This window comes from Geotrypetes seraphini, chromosome 3 (genome assembly GCF_902459505.1).
Source record: "Geotrypetes seraphini chromosome 3, aGeoSer1.1, whole genome shotgun sequence".
Classification (NCBI taxonomy): Eukaryota; Metazoa; Chordata; class Amphibia; order Gymnophiona; family Dermophiidae; genus Geotrypetes; species Geotrypetes seraphini.
The window spans coordinates 121,535,494-121,556,186 of NC_047086.1; the positions used below are offsets into that span (position 1 = coordinate 121,535,494).

At 43.9% G+C, this 20,693-nt stretch overlaps 1 protein-coding gene across 2 annotated transcripts in view; it reads left to right on the plus strand.

The window, feature by feature from the left end:
* EFHC1 (EF-hand domain containing 1) overlaps nt 1-20,693 on the plus strand; it is a 104,355-nt gene that overhangs the window by 77,511 nt on the left and 6,151 nt on the right. For both annotated transcript variants that reach the window (XM_033939090.1, XM_033939089.1), the window contains exon 9: nt 8,051-8,198. In XM_033939090.1, the coding sequence (XP_033794981.1) occupies nt 8,051-8,198 (148 nt within the window). The remainder of the gene's footprint in view (nt 1-8,050; nt 8,199-20,693) is intronic.

Sequence of the window (20,693 nt, forward strand, 5' to 3'; positions counted from 1 at the left end):
ATCACCAGCTGCCCCTTTTTTGCTCCAGACTTTACTCTCCTCACCGTCTGTCAGCGGATGCATTTCTCCTCGACTAGTCCAATCTGTTCCTGTACGCTTTCCCTCCTCTGCCTCTCATGTTGAGAACCTTGTTCAAGCTCAAGAGGGAACGAGCCACCATGATTCTGATTGCTCCGAGGTGGCCCAGGCAACATTGGTTCTCCCTTCTACTTCAACTCAGTTCCAGGGAACCTTTTCTTCTTCCACTGTTTCCTTCTCTGCTTACACAGCATCAGGAGACCCTTCTACATCCCAACCTCCAGTCTCAGCTTGGTATCTCTCGGGCTGACTTCTCATGATACTCTTTTGTCTCAGCCCGTTCGTTCCATTCTAGATGCCTCCAGGAAACCAGCCACTCTGCAATGTTACCATCAGAAGTGGTCACGATTTTCTTCCTGGTGTCTTCTTCATCATCTTGATCCCACTTCCCTGGCAGTGGAGACATTGTTGGATTATCTGCTTTCTTTGTCTGACTCTGGCCTTAAGTCTACTTCCATCAGAGTCCACCTCAGTGCCATTGCTGCTTTTCATGAGCCGGTTCATGGAAAACTTCTCTCAGCTCATCCCCTGGTGTCCAAGTTCATGCGGGGTCTTTTCAATGTGAAACCACCTCTTAAAGCCCCTCCTGTTATCTGGGATCTCAATGTGGTTCTTTCCGCCTTAATGAAGCCTCCATTTGAACCTTTGGCTACCACTCCTTTCAAGTTTCTCACTTGGAAAGTACTTTTCCTTATTGCTCTTACCTCTGCCAGGAGGGTCAGTGAGCTACATGCACTAGTTGCAGATCCACCTTTTACGGTCTTTCATCATGACAAGGTGGTTCTTCGTACACATCCAAAGTTTCTCCCTAAGGTTGTCTCTGAATTCCATCTCAACCAATCCATTGTTCTGCCTGTCTTCTTTCCGAAACCTCACTCTCATTCTGGGGAACAGGCTCTGCATACTTTGGATTGTAAGAGGGCTCTAGCTTACTATCTAGAGCGTACGAAACCCCACAGATCAGTTCCCCAACTCTTTCTGTCCTTTGATCCGAATAAATTGGGACGTCCTGTTTCTAAACGTACGTTGTCTAATTGGCTGGCAGCGTGCATTTCATTCTGTTATGCTCAGACCGGACTGACACTGGAAGGTTCTGTCACTGCCCATAGAGTCCGAGCGATGGCAGCATCTGTAGCTTTCCTCCGTTCCACTCCTATTGAGGAAATCTGCAAGGCTTCTACTTGGTCCTCAGTTCATACTTTTACATCTCATTATTGTCTGGATGCATTCTCCAGACGGGATGGACACTTCGGCCAATCTGTTTTGCAAAATTTGTTTTCCTAATGGCCAACCTTCCCTCCATCCCTCTTTTTGTTAGCTTGGAGGTCACCCATCAGTCAAGAATATGCTGCCTGCTTGTCCTGGGATAAAGCACAGTTACTTACCGTAACAGGTGTTATCCAGGGACAGCAGGCAGATATTCTTGCGTCCCACCCACCTCCCCGGGTTGGCTTCTTAGCTGGCTTATCCTAACTGGGGACCGCGCGCCTCTGTCGGGCGGGAAGGCACTCGCGCGTGCGCGGTGCGGCCTACTAGAACTTTCCAAGTTCTTAGAGTGCAATCACTCTAAAATTGTCCGTACCGGGGCTCTGTCGGTGCCGTCACCCATCAGTCAAGAATATCTGCCTGCTGTCCCTGGATAACACCTGTTACGGTAAGTAACTGTGCTTTTTCTGGGGTTTTCTTTTTGTAGGGAAGTGGCGGCTCTTCGCGATCACAAAAACCTGCGGACAAGGTGTACATGCCATTGATAAATCTATCCTGTTTGTGTTTATTCTGCTCGTTTCAAAGAGAACCAGCGGTGATTGAACGTAAACTAAAATTAAGACCTGAAGATACTTGTGATTATGGTTGGTGGACTAGCATACAACTTTCCAAAACACCACCAGAACTTAAATCATTTATAAAGGTAGCTGTATACTGCATTATAAATAAATGTCTGCAAGGCATGAAGGAAGAAGATTGTGGAGCCTGCTTAATATAAGCTGGGGGGCAAAAACACCACGATTGCTTGATATGGGGGCAAAAGGAACTCAGAAAAACTTGTGACATGCTGTGCCTGGAACGTGTGGTAAATGTAGTCACTTTTGTAGGCTATAAAGAAAGGAGACCATGGGTACAGGGTACAGAGTAAAGCTTTGGATTCTTGCCCAGAAATAGCTAAGAAGAAAAAATTTAAAAATTTAAATTGAATCAGGTTTGGCAGACTGGATGGACCATTCGGGTCTTTATCTGCCATCATCTACTATGTTACTATGTTATAAAATGAAAATACTGATGCTTTGTAATGAAAGCATTAATATAATCATTGATTTAATCAGAGATATTAAGACCTCTATAAATGGGCCATGACTACTCAATAGATTGGTCAATTTCATAAGAGATGGTGAATATGTAGAGAATGCAGTATACAGCTACCTTATAACTGATTTAAGGTTTGGTGGTGTTTTGGAAAGTCATATGCTAGTCCACCAACCATAATCACAAGTATCTCCTATGGGAGGGGGTGGGGCATGGGTGGAGAGTGTGCGGGGGCCTATGTGGGAGGGGTGTGGTGTAGGCAGGGCCTGGGGGGGCTAAGGGAAATGTGGGTGTGGAGTGGGAGGGGCATAGGCGGGGTTTGGGTAAAAGTGGGCAAAGTGTGGGCAGGGTTTGGGCGGAGACTGGGCGGGGTGTGGGCAGAGAGTGGGCAGGGCTTAACCCAGAAGTGAACGCTGATTGGTCGATCCTTATCTCTGACAGCTATCAATCATTTTGACATGAGGTTGTACCCATTATACTACTCATAAAGCATTTTGGACCCCTGTTCGTTTACAAAAATTAGATCGCTCTAAGTCTAATAGATGTTGGCATTGTCATCTATTAGACTTAGAGCGATCTAATTTTTGTAAACGAACAGGGGTTCAAAATGCTCTATGTAACAGATATCCACCAATTTGATTCTTGGAGTTAAGCCATATAGTTTGATTTGTTGATTTATGTATTGGAATAGGTGTTAGGTTATTCACATATCTTAAGGTTTTCCATGTATCTACTAATATTCTGTTTTCTTTATATATCCTAGGCATTTTGATACTAAGAACATGGTTTAGTTGCAGAGGAAACATGAGTCGCCATTCCAACCATATCCAATCTGGAATATTTTCAATGGGCTCTGGGAGGACCCAATACATACCTTGGCGCATAATATAGGATTGATGATACCTATAAAAATTGGGAAAAATTTACCCCTCCCTCCACAATTGGGTCTTCATATTTTGTTGTGCCCTCAAAGAACCCTTAATTATTTGAAAAATAAACACCTAAATTTAAAATTTATAAATACCAAAGAATAGAATCCCTAGTCATAATGGCTCAACAATTCATGTCCTGCTCTTGGCACATCATCATATGAGATGAGCCAAAATCTCAAAAAAATCAAAAAGCATATCTGTTCCATAGGTCAGCTCAGAAACTCCCTGTATGGTGCACCACCCATGCCCATTTTCAATTTCTTCACACCAAATTGTTTTGATGTGAAATGCATTTCCTGTGGTGTGGGGAAACTCACATGCAACTAATTCAAACTTGAAGCCACTGATCAATTTGAGAAAGATTCTGCTACATAATTTTTTTAGAACTTTGGGCAGTTATTAAATACTCTGAATAAGTGCAGAGAATTTATAGCCAACAAAATTGTCCAATCAGGTAGACATGTTCTACCTGCACTTGATATACATACAAAAAAAGGCAGGTGGGATGCCAAATCAGCTCAAAAATGTCTTTATGAAATGAGTCCCAACAAGGATCCAATTTTCATTAATATTGTCTTCATCAGGAGACAAAAATACTAAATTAATACAATAAAATACTTATATCATAAGACAGAGCTTTTGTGGCTGTTCCCACTCTTTGTTCTGTCTCCAAAGTTGCATATCGATCATTTGTGTTCCAAGTAGCCAGACCTTTACTATGGAACTTGGGTCCAGATTCTATCCATCTGCCCTTTGATTTTTTGGCATTTCAGAAAAGTTTGAAAGTCCATTTTTTTCGACTTGTCTTTTCAAATTTGGTTACTTTGTAATCTTGTAATTGCTTGGGTTTTTATTTTAAGTTTATTGTATGCTGTTATTTTAATAATCTGCTATGTTTTGTTTGATTATGTATACAATATTTTGTTTTAATTATGTATGTATTGTTATCCACATAGATGGTTGATATATGGGCTACAAGTGTCTTAAATAAATAAATAAATTTACATTTAAATCAACTTAAATCAGTAGCATTGTAAATAACAAACATTCTAAAAATATATAAACCCACAATATATAGCTATAAGTATACATATAAATAAATATATTTGAAGTAAAGAATCTAAAAAAAACAATAAAAGAATTGGAATAAAAAAACATTAAAAGGTATGCAGAAAATTAAAAGTAACCTTTAGAAGAAAAGCCATAGAAGTTGTATGTTAAAGATACAAATGTAAGGTGAAAGTATAGCCATAGAATAGAAGCCAGAGAGATTGCTTGTAAATATAGTACATTAATTATACAAAGGTAAGGTGAAAGTGTAGCCTATAAATATATTAATCATCGCACAAGGTAAAAATATAAACATGTAGTGAATCCAGAATAAAGGCATGAAAGTGACTAATCTCCCCCAAAAAAGGGGAAGAGAAGAATATAGCCAAGTACTAAATCGATCAGTGCAAGAAAAAGAAACTCTAGATCCACCAACTGAAAAATGAAACAATTACCATTAAAGGAGAGGAGGGATACATAAGCACATTAGACAGTTGCCAATCATATTGCATTAAAAATATATATATCATTAAATATTAAACATAAAGAGGGGCATAATCGAAAGGGACATCTAAGTCCGTCTACGTCCATCTCGCAACTTGTCCAAAGTTAAAAAGAGCCTAAGACACATTTTCGAAAGATATGTCCAACTTTTTTTTACTTTCGAAAATCGTCTAATTATACGTCCTGCCGATCTGATCGTCCAAGCCACTAAATCGTCTATCTTTGTACCACATTTCCGTCCAACCTTCCGTCCAAGTCCAAAACGCCTAGAACAAGCCCTGTTGGATGTGGGAGGGGTCTGCAAAGTGATGGACTGCACACCTAGACATGCCACCTAAATAGTGGAGTACCTTACAGGGCACTGCTGTGAACTTCACAAAAAGGGTGCCATGGCTTCTCCTCACTACAGCTCCCTTATAGGTGTCGGTGAGCCCCCCAAACCACCTCCAGAATCCCCTAGACCCACTTATCTACCATCCCAATAGCCCGTATGGCTGCAGGAGCCACTTATATGCCAGTAAAAAAAGGGTTGTGGGGGTGTATAGGGCAGTGCACATGTGTCAGTATCAATGCAGTGATTACAGGGGCTTATGGGCATGGGTTCTCCTTTCTATGGGTCCCTAACCCACCCCCAAGATGACTTAAGCTACCTCTGGGCTGGACGACTAGGCTTTCCTTTGCCAGGCAGCCAGGTGATGATGGTCTGGAGGCTGAAATTTAAAGTTGTGAATAAAATTTTTATGGGGGGATTGGCGATCACTGGAGTAGTGTGTAGGGGTATGTGTTAAGTGTTTTCAGTGCTTATCTGGTGAGTTTAGGTGGGTTTTTGTGACTTAGACCATGTTTTACATGGTCTAAGTCACAACGTCCAAGTTCCGTCTAGGCTCTGTTGTTAAACTTTCGGTTATACATGCTGTATGACTAAATCTAAGCCGGCCCACGTCCCGCCCTTGAACGCCTCCCGAAACGCCCTGTTTAGCTTTGAACGTTGAGCGGCACTATGGAGGCCTAGGTCGTTTATAAATACGTCCAAAATCCGGTTTTATTATCGGCGCTTGGACGTTTTTGAGAAATGTTGGTCCAAGTGCCGACTTAGGCCGGTTTTTGGACGTTTTTCTCTTTCAATTATGAGCCCCAAACTGCAGTAGACAAGGCTAATTTAAAACTTACTGCTGATAAAGATCACTGTGCTCGACACAGGACCGAAACCAAATCAGCTTCAAGGACTAAAGGGAATTTAATTCTAATATTTAAGAGATCTACCTGTATAAGCAACATAATAATGTTAGAATTTCCTTACTAAAGATCAATCTAGGCCAGCTTCCTGTTTCCAGCAATGGTCAATCCAGGTCGCAAATACCTGGCAGGATCCCAAAATGTAGCAAGATTCCATGCTACCTGCCTCCAGGCATAAGAAATAACTTTCCTCAGATGTACCTTAGCATTTTATGGACTTTTTTCCCAGGAATTTGTCCAAACCTTTTAGAAACCCAGCTACACTAACTACTTTTGCCACATTTTCTGACAATGAGTTCCAGACCTAAACTATGTATTGAGTGAACAAATATTTATTCCAATTTGTTTTAAATGTGCTCCTTAGTAACTTCATGGCACGTCTCCTAGTCTTAGTACGTACTTTTTGAAAAAGTATACTGTTGATTCATGTTTACCTGTTTCACTCCACTCAAGATTTTATCATTTGGTCATACTTCTCTGTATCTTTTCTAATTTCACTATTTTCTAATTTATTGAGATGTGGTGACCAGAATTACAGATAATACTCAAAGGTGTTGCACCAAGGTTTGCACCATGGAATGATACAGAGGCATTATGATTTTTTTTAAAAAATTCTGTATTCCTTTCCTAATAATTCCTAACATTTTATTAGCTTTTTTGGTCTCTGCTGAACACACACCCTTTTACTAAACCACACTAGCGGTTATTAGCGCAGGGAGCCACACTGAATGCTTCACGCAGCTTCCAGCGCTCATAGAGTTCCTACAAGCGGAGCATTCAGCACGGCTCCCTGCACTCATAACCACTATCATGGTTTAGTAAAAGGGAGGTACTGAGCAGAAAATTTCAAAGTATTGTTCACAATGACTGCTAGATCCCATTAGAACTCTATTGGTCATCCTCTTATTAATTTCTCATGCACTGTATTCTAAACAGAATCAATTAATTATGATTAATATATGCTATTGGACTAGTTGAAGTGATCATTGACCAGAGTTAAGGGCTACATCCATTTTTTGGCACTAACTTAACATTCAGCTTTCTTCCATTTTTCTGCTTCCTCCTCAATCTGTATACCTTTCTATGTCTTCCCCTCCTCTCCATCCATGTGCACCATCCCCTCCCTCTCTCTGCCCATCTCCTCCCTCCCCCTTCCCTTACCCTTCCCATCCCATTTTCCCATGGTCTGTTATCTCTCTCCTCTTTCCCTTCCCTCCTTCCCTCCTCCCCTACTGTGGTCTGGCATCTCTTCTTTCCCCTACCCTTCCCTCTCTCCCTTCCCCTGTCATCTCTCTCCTTCTCCTTCACCCCCTTCCCATGGTGTGCTATCTCTATCCCCTCCTTCCCTTCCATCCCTGCTCTGCATCTCTCTCTCCTTCCCTTCCCCCTCCTGTGATCTGGCATCACTGTACTCCCCTCCCCTTCCCTTTCCCTCCGTTTCTTTCTTCCCACAGAGGTCTGGCATCTTATTACGCTTTCCTCCCCATCTCCACAGTTCAGCATCTCTGTACTACCTTCTCCTTCCTGACCCCCCTCTGTTGGAATCCAGTGCTTTTTTACCCCTTTTGTTTCCAGCAGTGTACTCTTTGGGCAACGTGAGTGGGAACAGGAAGTGGTAGCAAAGGAGAAGCTTCTGGGGCCGCTAAAGGCACCATATTTACTTCACTCACATTGTCCATAGCCCAAAGAATGAAGCGTTGGAAATAAAAGAGTAAAAAAGTTCCAGATCCCGATGGTGAAAGGGGGGGGGGGGGAATGATATTCTGTAAAGGCTCTGTGGGCTGCCCCAGAGGTCTCGGAGGGCTGCCATTGGCTCATAGGCCTTGTAATGAAGACCACTGTGATAGACTGTGATCTGTGAGCCCTTGCCCTGTTTATATTTTGTCTTTTGCCTCTTTTTTGTGGACTTGAGAATGACATAAAATCGCTAATTTTGATCTATTCCCCAGTCTTTGGAAACAGGTTTATCCTCACAGATGCTGACGAGTATGTTTTTAACCATCTCAAACAACATGAAGACGAGTATCCACCAGAAGTACTGAGTTCATTCCAGAATCATTTTAAGTCTTCTCCATCATACTTACAGGAACTGGTCAGGTAAGTTTCCCACAGTAACAAAATCTGTAATACTTAGTAAGTACAACAGAATTTCCAGACTGCCTACATTAGTGCTGTAAGCAGGGCTAGTTTTAGACATGTTGGGGCCCAGGGCAAAAATTAAGGAGGGGGCCTCCAATTTCTCTACTCCCTGCCTCCTACCTCAATTTTCCCAACTGCCATTATTGCCACACATAAAACAACTTTAAATGAGATGACGTCTTCACACACAAAACACAGATAGATCGTATCCAAATACAGAACAAGGGACTGCAAATAGAAATAGAAATATGAAGACCAAAATTGAACTGGTAAGTCCAAGAAATTAAACTCAGCAAGTCCTGCAATACTGGAGAAATAAAACCAGAAGTGTACTTCTTTGTATACTGAATATAATTGGTTTTATAGCCAAATTGAGTTCTGGGCCTAGCCCAACCCCTCGCCAAATTAGCCACCTCCTTTACTGCCAGCTGAAGAGGACCTCCAGACATTGGCAGCAGAGATGCCCATTCCTTCCTGTCGGAACCCCTGACACCCCTCCCCCCATGATGTAGGCCACCAGGAAGGATATCCACTCCCTCTTGCAAGAACCCCCGAGCTCCTCTTCCCCCCCCCTGTGAAGTATGCTGGCAGGAAGGGTGCCCATTCCTTCCTGCAAGAACCCCCAACCCCCCCACCTCCATGAAGTAGGCCAGCAGGAGGGATGCCCACTCCCTTCTGCCAGAACCTCCGACCCCCCTGCGAAGTAGGCTGGCAAGAGTGATGCCCATTCCCTCTTGGCAGACCCCCCCAAGCCCCCCAAACAGCAACACCCCAAACCTTCAGACCCCCCTGACACTCCCTCAAACTTTTGGCCCCGCCCAGCACCCCTTAATCCTCTACACCCCCACCCTGCACCCCTATGACAATCCCGAAAACCCCCACCCCCTGTACCTTTAATGAAGGAAAAACCATCTGGAGGGATGCTTACTCCCTCTGGCTGGCAGGCTCGCCTCTTCAAAATAACGGGCCATCCCCTTCAGGTGCATCATGGGATGCACCAGGGAGGGACCTAAGGCCTGATTGGCTTAGATGCCTAAGGTCCCCCCCCACTAAGGCCAATCAGAGTCTTCATCCATGCCATTCCATCTCAAGGAAGGGGAAGGCCTAACATTCTGAAGAGGCGGGTCTGCCGGCCAGAGAGAGTAAGCATCCCTCCATCCAGCCTTTCCTTCATTATCAGGGTGTAGAGGTTAAGGGGTGTTTGGGGGCCAAAGGTTTGAGAAAGTGTTGGGGGGACTGAATGTTTGGGGGTGTCACCATTTGGGGGGGTTGGGGGTTCCCTCCTGCTGGCCTACTTCACGGGGGGAGGGGGGTTGTGGGTTCTAGCAGGAGGGAGTGAGCTTTCTTCCTGCTGTTGTTGGGGGATCCCCTGACACAGCCACTCAGTTGATCACATCAGGGGTATTTTACCCCCGATCAGCTGAGCCAGCTGGACTCCCTGAAGCCGCAGCTTTGGGGAGGCCTGCTGGCTCAGCTGATCAGGGATTTCCTTGCCACAATTAGCTGATGGCAAGGGATCCATCAATCAGGCCAGTGCAATTCTGTAACCGGCACCTATGGCATGGGTGCCGGTTACAGAATCGGGGGGGTAAGGCATCTTCTTGTAAAGACAGAGGCGGCGGTTGAGATCGGCGTCCTATATAGAATTAGCCTGGTAGTGCTGTTGTAGGAATGAGTAACAGTCCAGTTTGTTCCAGTTTCCCAGTAACAGCTATATTGGTGTTCTATGGTCCAATGTAATATTTATAGCACTATTTTTCATAGGTTTTATGACTATTATGGTGGGTTAAGTTTTCTGTATAGGTTTTGAGTATCTTCTTGCATGGTTCTGTATTATTTCATAAAGTGTCTGGCCCTATTTGAAAGCAGGCTTTGGGGCAAGTATCACCAAAGGTGATCCTAGTTGTCATCCTGAATAATGATGCTCAACACCAGTGATCTTCATATTTTGTAAGTAGAGTCATGATACAATCTAAAACCCAAATGCTTTAAATAAGTGTCTGGCAGTGGAAGGAACATATGCTGTTGCTTAGATGATGATCACAATTTGAATATTTTTATAAAAAAGATAAAACACTTAACTGGCTAGAATAAGAAAGGGGATTGGATTTGATGCATTACCTTTCTGTGGTTACTATCAGTGTGATTTACATATTATATACAGGTACTTGTTTTATCTGGGGCAAGGGAAGATTAAGTCACTTCCCTGATGCTGATACTGAGATGAAACCAGAATCAGATTTTTTTTTGTAGGTGAATTCTATGGGGAAATATTCTAGTTCAGCTCTTCACCCATTCTTGCATGAGGAAGGCTCCTTTTGACACAGAATACTATATGCTTGCATTTAACACTGATAATGCAGAGTCAGGGGTCAGCATTTTTTTAATATTAGCATTCCAGGTAACATAATTTAACTCAAATAATTTTTTGGTGAGTATAACCAGTGTTGGCAGTTTTTGTTTATACAGCTCGGGAATATAAATTGCATTCTTCTTTTCTTTGAGCAACTGACTAACTAGTGTTTAGAATGAGGGGGATCTCCTCACCCTCCTTCACTGATCAGAGTTTTCAGGGTGTTTGAGGGGGTGCCACCTCATCCCTGGCATCAGATTGCTGTGAGCTGCCTCTTGGGGTAAGTACTGTCAATGGAGGAGGTCAGAAGAAAAAAAGTAGTGCATGAGGGTTAAGTGTTGCCTCTGGAGAGGATGAAAGGAAAAAATGGATGCTGCCTGTGGATGGTCCAGGAAAAAAGTGCTGCCTGTTTTGGGGTGGTGAGTGGGCATATTTTTTTCTATCCATGTGGCATGGGGAGGGAGAAAGAGCTGGGATTTAGAGGAGAAAAAGGGAGGATGCTGCCTAGGGAGGGGAAGAGAAAATGTGCACTCCTCCCCTTGCTAATTCGTATGAATGTGAAAGGAAATATAATGAGGGAGGACCCAATGATCCTGAGCCAATCAGGGCCTTAGGTCCCTCCCATGCATCCCAGGATGCACCAGGAACGGAAAAGGCCCACCATTTTGAAGAGGCAGGAAGTGCTGGGTGGGGTGGTTCCGGTATGGGGGGGTGTTAGTGATGGTGGCAGGAGGAAGTGGGCTTCGCTTCTTCTGGTCTTGTAATGAAGGTATGGGGAGTGTTGAGGGGCTCAGCGGGAGGAATGGGTAGGGTTACCAAATGTCCAGATTTGTCCAGCCATGTCCTCTTTTTAGAAGACATGTCCGGGCATCCAGACATGTCTTCTAAAAACCCAGCACTTTGTCTGGGTTTTGAAAAGCTTCCAGATCGGGACTGCATCAGGAGGGCATCTGCGTGTGCATGGTTGCAACGCGGTGAAATCACGTGAATGTGTGCATGCATGTGATGTCATTGTGTCACATCTGCGCATGCACAGATGCCCTCTCGATGCAGCTCTGAGCATGAGAAGAGGTTGAGGGGTGGGGCTGGGGACGAGGTTGGGGCAGAACGGGGCATGACTTGAGTGGAACAGTGCAAGGCTGGGTAGAACTGGGCAGGCTTGGGGGCGGGGCCATGGGTCCAAATTTTACAATAGTAAAATCTGGTAGCCCTAGGAATGGGGGGGGTCTTTTTTTTATATAAGCGTAGTTCTTGTGTGTGTGTTGTGCATGCACAATAGCTGTGGCCATTTAAAAAAAAACCAAAAAAAACCCCAGCTGCTCAGGGATTCTCTTGTCTGCTCCAAAGCAGGAGCCAGCAGGACAAACCCCAATTCAGCTAAGCCTGCAGCCAGGTCTGAACTATTATATAGCCTTACTTTCCTGTCAGTGCCTTAGCCAATCAGTTCTCAAGCCCTGACAGGAAAGTAAGTCTATGACAGCTCAGACCCTGCCAATAAAGTCTGCAAAGGAAACAACTGCTTTCCCTGCTGTGCATTACATGGGGTACTCATTAGAAAAGTAATGAGCTCTTTGTAATGCATTAGTTTAGGATTCTTGGTGGCTGCTATGACAATCGGTAGCAACCATGGAGAACCCTTTTGTGCATCAGCAGGACAGCTTTAATGACTCTTACTGCCACGGAAAGCTTTTGAGCACTGGGGCCTGAGACAGCTGGCTAGTCATACCAGTAACTGACTTGGTCTACATAGAGCCAAAGAGTAAGCAAACATAACTTATCTGTAGATTTCACTGGACAACAAAGTTTTTGCTTCTTCAACACTTTCAGGTGTATCTTACAGATTTATGGCTGCTGATCATGAAAATAATGTTTAAAATTAGGTATGATTTACAGTTTTAACAACAAAGTACATTTTTGCAATTTTTTTGGTTATACTTTCAAGCTAATGTAATTAATTCTTAATATAGGCCTATTGCTCACGTTATACCTTGCTGGATATAGTGTGGGCATGTTCAGCCATACATTCAGGGCAGGTTGCATAATGTCCATGGAAATGATGCAGTCTGGGTATGTTTGTACATGGACTTAATGGATGCTGCCTGAAAAGGCTATATAAAAGCAGTTCGCATACAAGGACAATCTTCATTACGTGTCTGTCAGTCCAAGTGTATTTTGATGCTTCAAGGCATAGTATTGTCTATGTAAGAATTAGTAAGCCAGTTAATTATTAATTGCTATAGGATGATTTAGGACAGCAGAAATGTCTCGCCATTGTTGCAACAGCTGTGATACATTCTGCTACATTTGTGGCAAATACACGCTTAAACCTCAAAGACGAACCATGGCTCGACTTGTTAAGAAATCATATGCGCTGTACTTCGGTTGCAAGATTGGTGATCTAGACAAATCATGGGCTCCTCACATTTGTTGTGCAAGATGTGCCATCGATCTTAGAGCTTGGCTCCGAGGTACTTTGAAATGAATTCCATTTGCTATCCCAATGACATGGCGAGAACAGAAGGATCACTTGACAGATTGTTACTTCTGTCTGACAAATGTATCTGGTTTTTCTGATAAAAATAAGAAATAAGTTAAGTACCCCAATCTTCCATCAGCCATGAGACCAGTGCCTCATGATGACAGTCTTCCAGTACTGAAGCCACCAGAGAAATGGAGCTTAAACAAAACCATTGAAGAATCAGCAATGAACCAGCCAAACACTGACAGTGACAGTGATCTTGATTTTGAACCATGTATGTCGGGTGAGCCTCATCTTATAACACAGTCAGAATTAAACGACCTGATCAAGGACTTACGTTTGTCAAAAGCAAAAGCAGAATTATTGGGTTCACGTCACGACTGCAGAGATGGTGTTTGCTCTCGCCAGGTACGAAAATTTCTGTCTTTTGAAGCCAGGAACAAACAAACCAAAACTGCAGATATGTACAACGATGTAGGCAAATTTTATTGTGACAAGCAAACTATATATTAAAACCTTTTTACCAAACGGGGGACCCAACACGGTCCGTGTTTCGGACAACCTTCATCAGGGGTCCATGGTAGATAAAGGAAAAAACATATGTCACAACAAATATTGAAAAAGATAATATAAAACCAAACAGATGATGTGTCACGCCGAAAGTCTCTACAAATAGTAAAAATCGCTAGAAGCCGCCAAGAGATTTAACAAATTTCTTAGTACAGGTTGAAAACCTCTGTATCTGCACTGACATTGAAGGGTTGTTCACAGCTTTGGGCTGTATGCATAAGCCACATGAGTGGCATATTTTTTATTGATTTGTCATTGTTAAGCCTCAAGGCTGTTTTACATAATGGCTTGTCTACCCATCAATACCTATTGGCTATGCTGCACACATGAAAGAAACATATGAAAACATGTAAGTGCTGTTAAAGCATATCCAGTGCACAAAGTACAACTGGATCATCTGCAGTGATCTTAAAGTAGTAGCTCTGCTATTTGGAATGCAGCTTGAATATACGAAGTACTGTTGTTTTATTTGTAAATGGGACAGCTGTGCTAAGGAGTTGCATTACATTCAAAAGAATTGGCCACTCCATAAGAATTTGGTTCCAGGACAGAAAAATGTGGTACATGAACCACTTGTTGATCCAACAAAGGTATTTTTGCCTCCTCTTCACATAAAACTTGTACTGATGAAAAATTTTGAAAAAAGTGATGAACAAGGAAGGCAAAGGTTTTCTTTAATACAGATGTTTCCAAGAATAACTGACATCAAGATTAAGGAAGGCATTCTTGTCGGTCCACAGATCAGACACGTCATCAATGATGAGAGATTTGAAGATCTGTTAGTTGGGCCAGAGAAAATCGCCTGGAAAGCATTCAAGGATGTCATTGGGAATTTTCTTGGCAGTTACAGAGCACCAAACTATATTCAACTGGTTGACAAACTTCTTAGGGCATTCAAAACCATGAAGTGCCACATGTCACTTAAGATGCACTTTCTACATTCACACCAGTGTTCCCTCTAAGCGGGCGGGTGTTGTGAGCAAACTTTTTTCACTGTGAGCTAAAAATATCGGGCGCCAGCAAGTTATGAGCCAAATAAATATGTTGCTTTCTACCACAGAACTTCCTTACGTTTGTATGGAATCTATCCCCTTTCAACTTTAGAGAGTGCCCTCTCGTTCTCCCTGCCTTAGCTACTAAGTCTATTCCCTTCAGTACCTTGAATGTTTCTATCATGTCCCCTCTCAATCTCCTCTGCTCAAGGGAGAAGAGGCCCAGTTTCTCTAATCTTTCGCTGTACGGCAACTCCTCCAGCCCCTTAACCATTTTAGTTGCTCTTCTCTGGATCCTTTCGAGTAGTACCGTGTCCTTCTTAAAGTACCAGTGCTGGACGCAGTACTCCAGGTGAGGGCGTACCATGGCCCGGTACAGCAGCATGATAACCTTCTCTGTCTCTTCAGTCCAGCATCTGCCCCTTCCATTCACTGTCTGTCTTTCCCTGCCATCTCCCCTCCTGCCCCCCCCCCCCACCCCCCAATTTGGTCTAGCATCCATCATCTTCCTTCTGTTCCCCTCATGGTCTGGCATCTCTATCCTTCCCTCCCCCCTGTGGTTTTTAGCATATCTCTCTTCTCATTTCCTCCACTCAGATCTGATCATTCTCTGCTCTCTCTTCCCTTTTCTTCTCTGGTCTTCCTTCTCTATTTTCTGCCTCCATCTAAATTAAATTCTTTCTTACTATTTAGTCCCGTTTCCCTCTTTTCACTGTGTCTACACACAGCTTGTCACGCCTTTCCCTCACCCCTCCATTATCTTACTATTTTCTTCCCCCTTTATTTATCTCCTCCTTCCATCCAGTATGTGTTCTTTCCCCACTTCCATTCAGCATCTGCTCTCCCTTCTCAACTGACATCCATCTGCCTTCTGCTCTCTCTCCCTTCTTCTCACTTCCATCATCTGTCCCCTTCTCTCTCTCTCTCATCTCCTCCATTCCATCATCTGCCCCTTCTCTCTCTCTCTCTCTCTCCCCCCCCCCCAACTTCCATCATCTGCCCCCCTTCCCCTCACCTTTGTGGGTCACTTTCTTTCCCCTGAGGGTGGCTCATGTCACAGGGGAAGCTTTGGCCGAGCAGAACCGCTTGATTGACAGTGGAACTTACTTGATTGATGTCGATGCTGGGGCCCGTTGCCGTTTGAAGGAAAAAAAAAAAGGTGGAAAAAAGGAACCTGTAAAGGCGAGAGGAAGGGAAACCTCCAGGACAGCTGCTTTTTGCCCTCCTTCAGCGGCCCAAGAGTTCAGACCAGCAGCGGCAGCTCTGTATGCTTTTAACTTCGGCACAGAGCTGCCCCTAATCAATAGTTTAGCGCGGTTTCATGAGGCAGCCTCGGGGCCTTTGATAGCCGGCCCGCTTCGATGATGCGATGTGGGCCGGCCTAGCAAAGGCCCCGAGGCTGCCTTATGAAACCGCGCTAAACTATTGATTAGGGGCAGCTCTGTGCCGAAGTTAAAAGCATACACAGCTGCCGCTGCTGGTCTGGAGGTGCGGAGACAAGGCAGGAGGCAAACGCGGTGGAAGGCAGGAGTCCCGGCACAGCGACTGCAACAGGAAGTTGCAAGTCAGCTGACGCCGGCCTTTCGTTGCGGCGGGGACCGAATCCTTCGTGGACCGGCAAGATTTTGTTTGCGGACCGGCGGTTGAAGAACTGTGCTCTACACTGTGTGCGCTGTGACGAGAAACTTGTGCGCTGCGAGGTAATATTTTGTGCGCCAGCGCACCCCAGCGCAGCTTAGCAGGAACACTGATTCACACTTAGACTTCTTCCCTGGAAATTTTGGTACAGTCAGCAACGAACATGGTGAAAGGTTTCACTAGGACATTGCCACCATGGAAAAAAATATCATGGTAATTGGAATCCATCAATGCTTAGCTGACTGTTGTTGGACACTGCAACAAGATGCACTGGACACTGAGTACAAATGAAAATCAGCAGGAAAACGCTTTTAACCATGGCAAACTATCGCAGCATATCAGAAACTTTGTGTGTTAAAGCATGTTATAGTCAATTAAAGATACCATTGTGTTTCTCAAACTTTCTACGTGACTCTCTCTGGCCGGCAGACCCGCCTCTTCAGAATGTTAGGCCTTCCCCTTCCTTGGGATGGAATGGCATGGATGAAGACTCTGATTGGCCTTAGTGGGGGACCTTAGGCATCTAAGCCAATCAGGCCTTAGGTCAGTGGGAAATTATATTTGTGCTTATTTTGAAGGAGTCTATCATAATCACCAGTTTGTTTTAAGGAAGCAAAACTTTTGGAAAAATTTGTTGGCCAGCAAATATACAGATAAACATCAGGCTGTTAAGTCACAAAGGACCCCTTTTACAAATCCACAGTAGTGATTCTCCTGCAGTAAATGCACCCAAGCCCATAAGAATTGAACGGGCTTCGGTGCATTTGCTGTGGGAGAATCGCTACCACAGCTTTATAAAAGGGGCCCAAAATGTTAGATACTATCTATATAATTGTAGAATGGATTAAAGGCACAGAAAAGATGACCCTGAAATGATCTTATTGGTGATATTCAGGTTAGCAGGGTCAATGCAGTACATGTGGAGGGGCATAATCGAAAGGGACGTCTAAGTCCATCTACGTCCATCTCGCAACTCATCCAAAGTTAAAAAGAGCCTAAGACACATTTTCGAAAGATACGTCCAACTTTTTTTACTTTCGAAAATCGTCTAATTATACGTCCTGCGATCTGATCGTCCAAGCCACTAAATCGTCTATCTTTATACCACATTTCCGTCCAACCTTCCGTCCAAGTCCAAAACGCCTAGAACAAGCCCTGTTGGATGTGGGAGGGGTCTGCAAAGTGATGGACTGCACACCCAGACATGCCACCTAAATAGTGGGGTACCTTACAGGGCACTGCTGTGAACTTCACAAAAAGGGTGCCATGGCTTCTCCTCACTAGAGCTCCCTTATAGGTGACGGTGAGCCCCCCAAACCACCTCCAGAATCCCCTAGACCCACTTATCTACCATCCCAATAGCCCGTATGGCTGCAGGAGCCACTTATATGCCAGTAAAAAAGGGTTGTGGGGGTGTATAGGGCAGTGCACATGTGTCAGTATCAATGCAGTGATTACAGGGGCTTATGGACATGGGTTCTCCTCTCTATGGGTCCCTAACCCACCCTCAAGATGACTTCAGCTACCTCTGGGCTGGACGACTAGGCTTTCCTTTGCCAGGCAGCCAGGTGATGATGGTCTGGAGGCTGAAATTTAAAGTTGTGAATAAAATTTTTATGGGGGGATTGGCGATCACTGGGGTAGTGTGTAGGGGGTCTGTGTTAAGTGTTTTCAGTGCTTATCTGGTGAGTTTAGGTGGGTTTTTGTGACTTAGACCATGTTTTACATGGTCTAAGTCACAACGTCCAAGTTCCATCTAGGCTCTGTTGTTAAACTTTCGGTTATACATGCTGTACGACTAAGTCTAAGCCGGCCCACGGCCCGCCCAACTCTCGCCCTCAACATGCCTCCCCAAACACCCCGTTTAGCTTTGGATGTTGAGCGGCACTATGAAGGCCTAGGTCGTTTTTAAATACATCCAAAACCCGGTTTTATTCTCGGCACTTGGACGTTTTTGAGAAATGTTCGTCCAAGTGCCGACTTAGGCTGGTTTTTGGACGTTTTTCTCTTTCGCTTATGAGCCCCATACTATATGCTATTCCACTACAGATAGTCATGCTGAATATGTGGATTAAGTTAAGTGTCGGTGCTTAACTTAAACTGCTGACTAGGACTGTGGACATTTGAAGTGCAGATGTACTGTGTGCACTTTGTCATACTCAGAAGGACACCTCTTTTTAATCTTACTAAAAGTATGCTTGCTATGGAAGCTTACACATATTTTCAGCCAGATTGTTATGTTGTGAAGGGATTGCAAATTCTTACTGGCACTTACAGACAGTAAGATCATCACAAAACATCTTCACTGTATTACTTCCAGCTACATTCCAAACCAAAAGTAGAAAGGTAAACAGTAAGTCTTACCACACACATGCAGATGTTCCAAGTATACATGACTCATATGGCCAGTTTGAACCACACCCAAACTTGAGAGACTTTCTTGCAAGGGGAAATCTAATGGTGGCGGTAGTCTCTGCTCTGACATTAGCAGAGTCTGCCATAGCATCAGTTCATAGTAGTAGATCTGAAGGAACTATTTATTGCAATCTTGTCTTATTCTTTTGAGGGGATTACCTGTTCACACACATTTTGAATTAGTTACCTGTTTGTAGTCAAGACTCCTGAGCTTTTTTCAGTAAATTGCTCTCTAAATTCATTAAATGGTTGCCACATCTTCCATTTTACTTAGCCCTAATATGGTGTACGTATAGTTATCTATGATGCTTTTATAGTAACACCATAAATATTAGAATAAAAGAGGGCAATCTTCAGACAGGCCAATTAACATGATTAAATGTTGAAAATTGCCCTCAAGAAAAGTTCTTTGCTTTGTCAACAAGCAGGATGAATTATCCACAAAGTGGGTGATATCATTCAAAAAGGTAGACGAAAAATCTATAAGACTTTACTTATCTTGCATAGGACTTCCTGCACGGCTGCAGTTGCATGGGAACCCCTCAGTTTTCTGGCCAGACTCATTACTCACTTATAAACCAAGAAGAAGAGGACTTCCTTATTGTATAATCATCCTACCCAGAATGACATGTGGCGTAGAGCAAATTGGGTCTAAAATGGATATTTCCAAAGAACTTAAAGAATATATGAAAAGACCTACCACTACTATCTTTTTCTAAACAGTAGATTTACTTGCAGTAAGAGACAGGCGTATCATAATCGTGGGTGATCAGATCATAGGACCTCTTATAATTTCCATATTATTTCAGGTCCATATCCTGACTCCAAATTTTAATCACCTACGCCATCCCATCCTACCTGCCTCACCTATTTTTGGTAAAAAATAAACTACAGAACTACATCTGCAGGTATATGCTTCATGAGCTATATCACTGAAATATATTGTATAGTAATGAAAAAATTAAAAAACCACTAATGTAGTGAGTATAAACCCTCAAATCATGTGTGAAAAGAGAAAGCAACACTTATCTCAAAACGGTATAACCCATGAATCAGCGCTGGTTGAGAATGTGCAACTCCCAATGCCCTTCTAACAGGCATTTATGTTAGTGTATTATATGTATTTGTTTTATTGATTAGGGTGAGTGGGTTAATGCTTGCTTATAGATGTTTGAAAGATGAATGTGCTTTTATTGTTTTACTAGTGTTTAAACCCGTTACATTAATGGGTGCTAGAGTAGATGTCTGTCTGTCTGGGGTTTTTTTCTTTGTCTCTCTCTCTTCTTGGACGCTGTCTGTCTGTCATTCTTTCTGTCTGTGTCTCTCTCTGGCCCCCTGTCTGTCTGTCTTTCTTTCTGTCTCTGTCTCCCTGGCCCCCTGCCTGCATGTATTTCTTTGTTGCGCCATGCCTGCCTGTCTCTCCATGGCCCCCTTCCTATGTCCATAGTGTCCCATCCTATGTCCCCCATCCTATGTCCTTAGTGCCCTCAGTGCCTCCTTCTTATGTCCTTAGTACCCCAAGTTCTGCCTTCCTATGTCCTTAGTGTCCCATCCTATGTCCTTAGTGCCCTCAGTGCCTCCTTCCTATGTCCTTAGTGCCCCATCCTTAGTACCCTCAGTGCCTCCTATGTCCTTAGTGCCCCTTCCTATGTCCTTAGTGCCCTCAGTGCCCTTTCCTATGTCCTTAGTGCCCCTTCCTATGTCCTTAGTGCCTCCTCCCATGTCCTTAGTACCCCTTCCTATGTCCTTAATGGCCCCAGTGCCTCCTTCCCATGTTCTTATTGTCCCCAGTGCCTCCTCCTGTGTCCTTAGTGCCCCATTGTCTCCGTCCTGTGTCCTTATTGGCCCCAGTGCCTCCTTCCCATGTCCTTAGTGCCCCCAGTGGCTCCTTCCCGTGCCCTTAGTGCCCCCAGTGCCTCTGTCCTGCATTCTTAATGTCCTCAGTGCCTCCTATGTCCTTAGTGCCCTCAGTGCCTCCTTCCTATGTCTTTAGTGCCCCCGAGTGC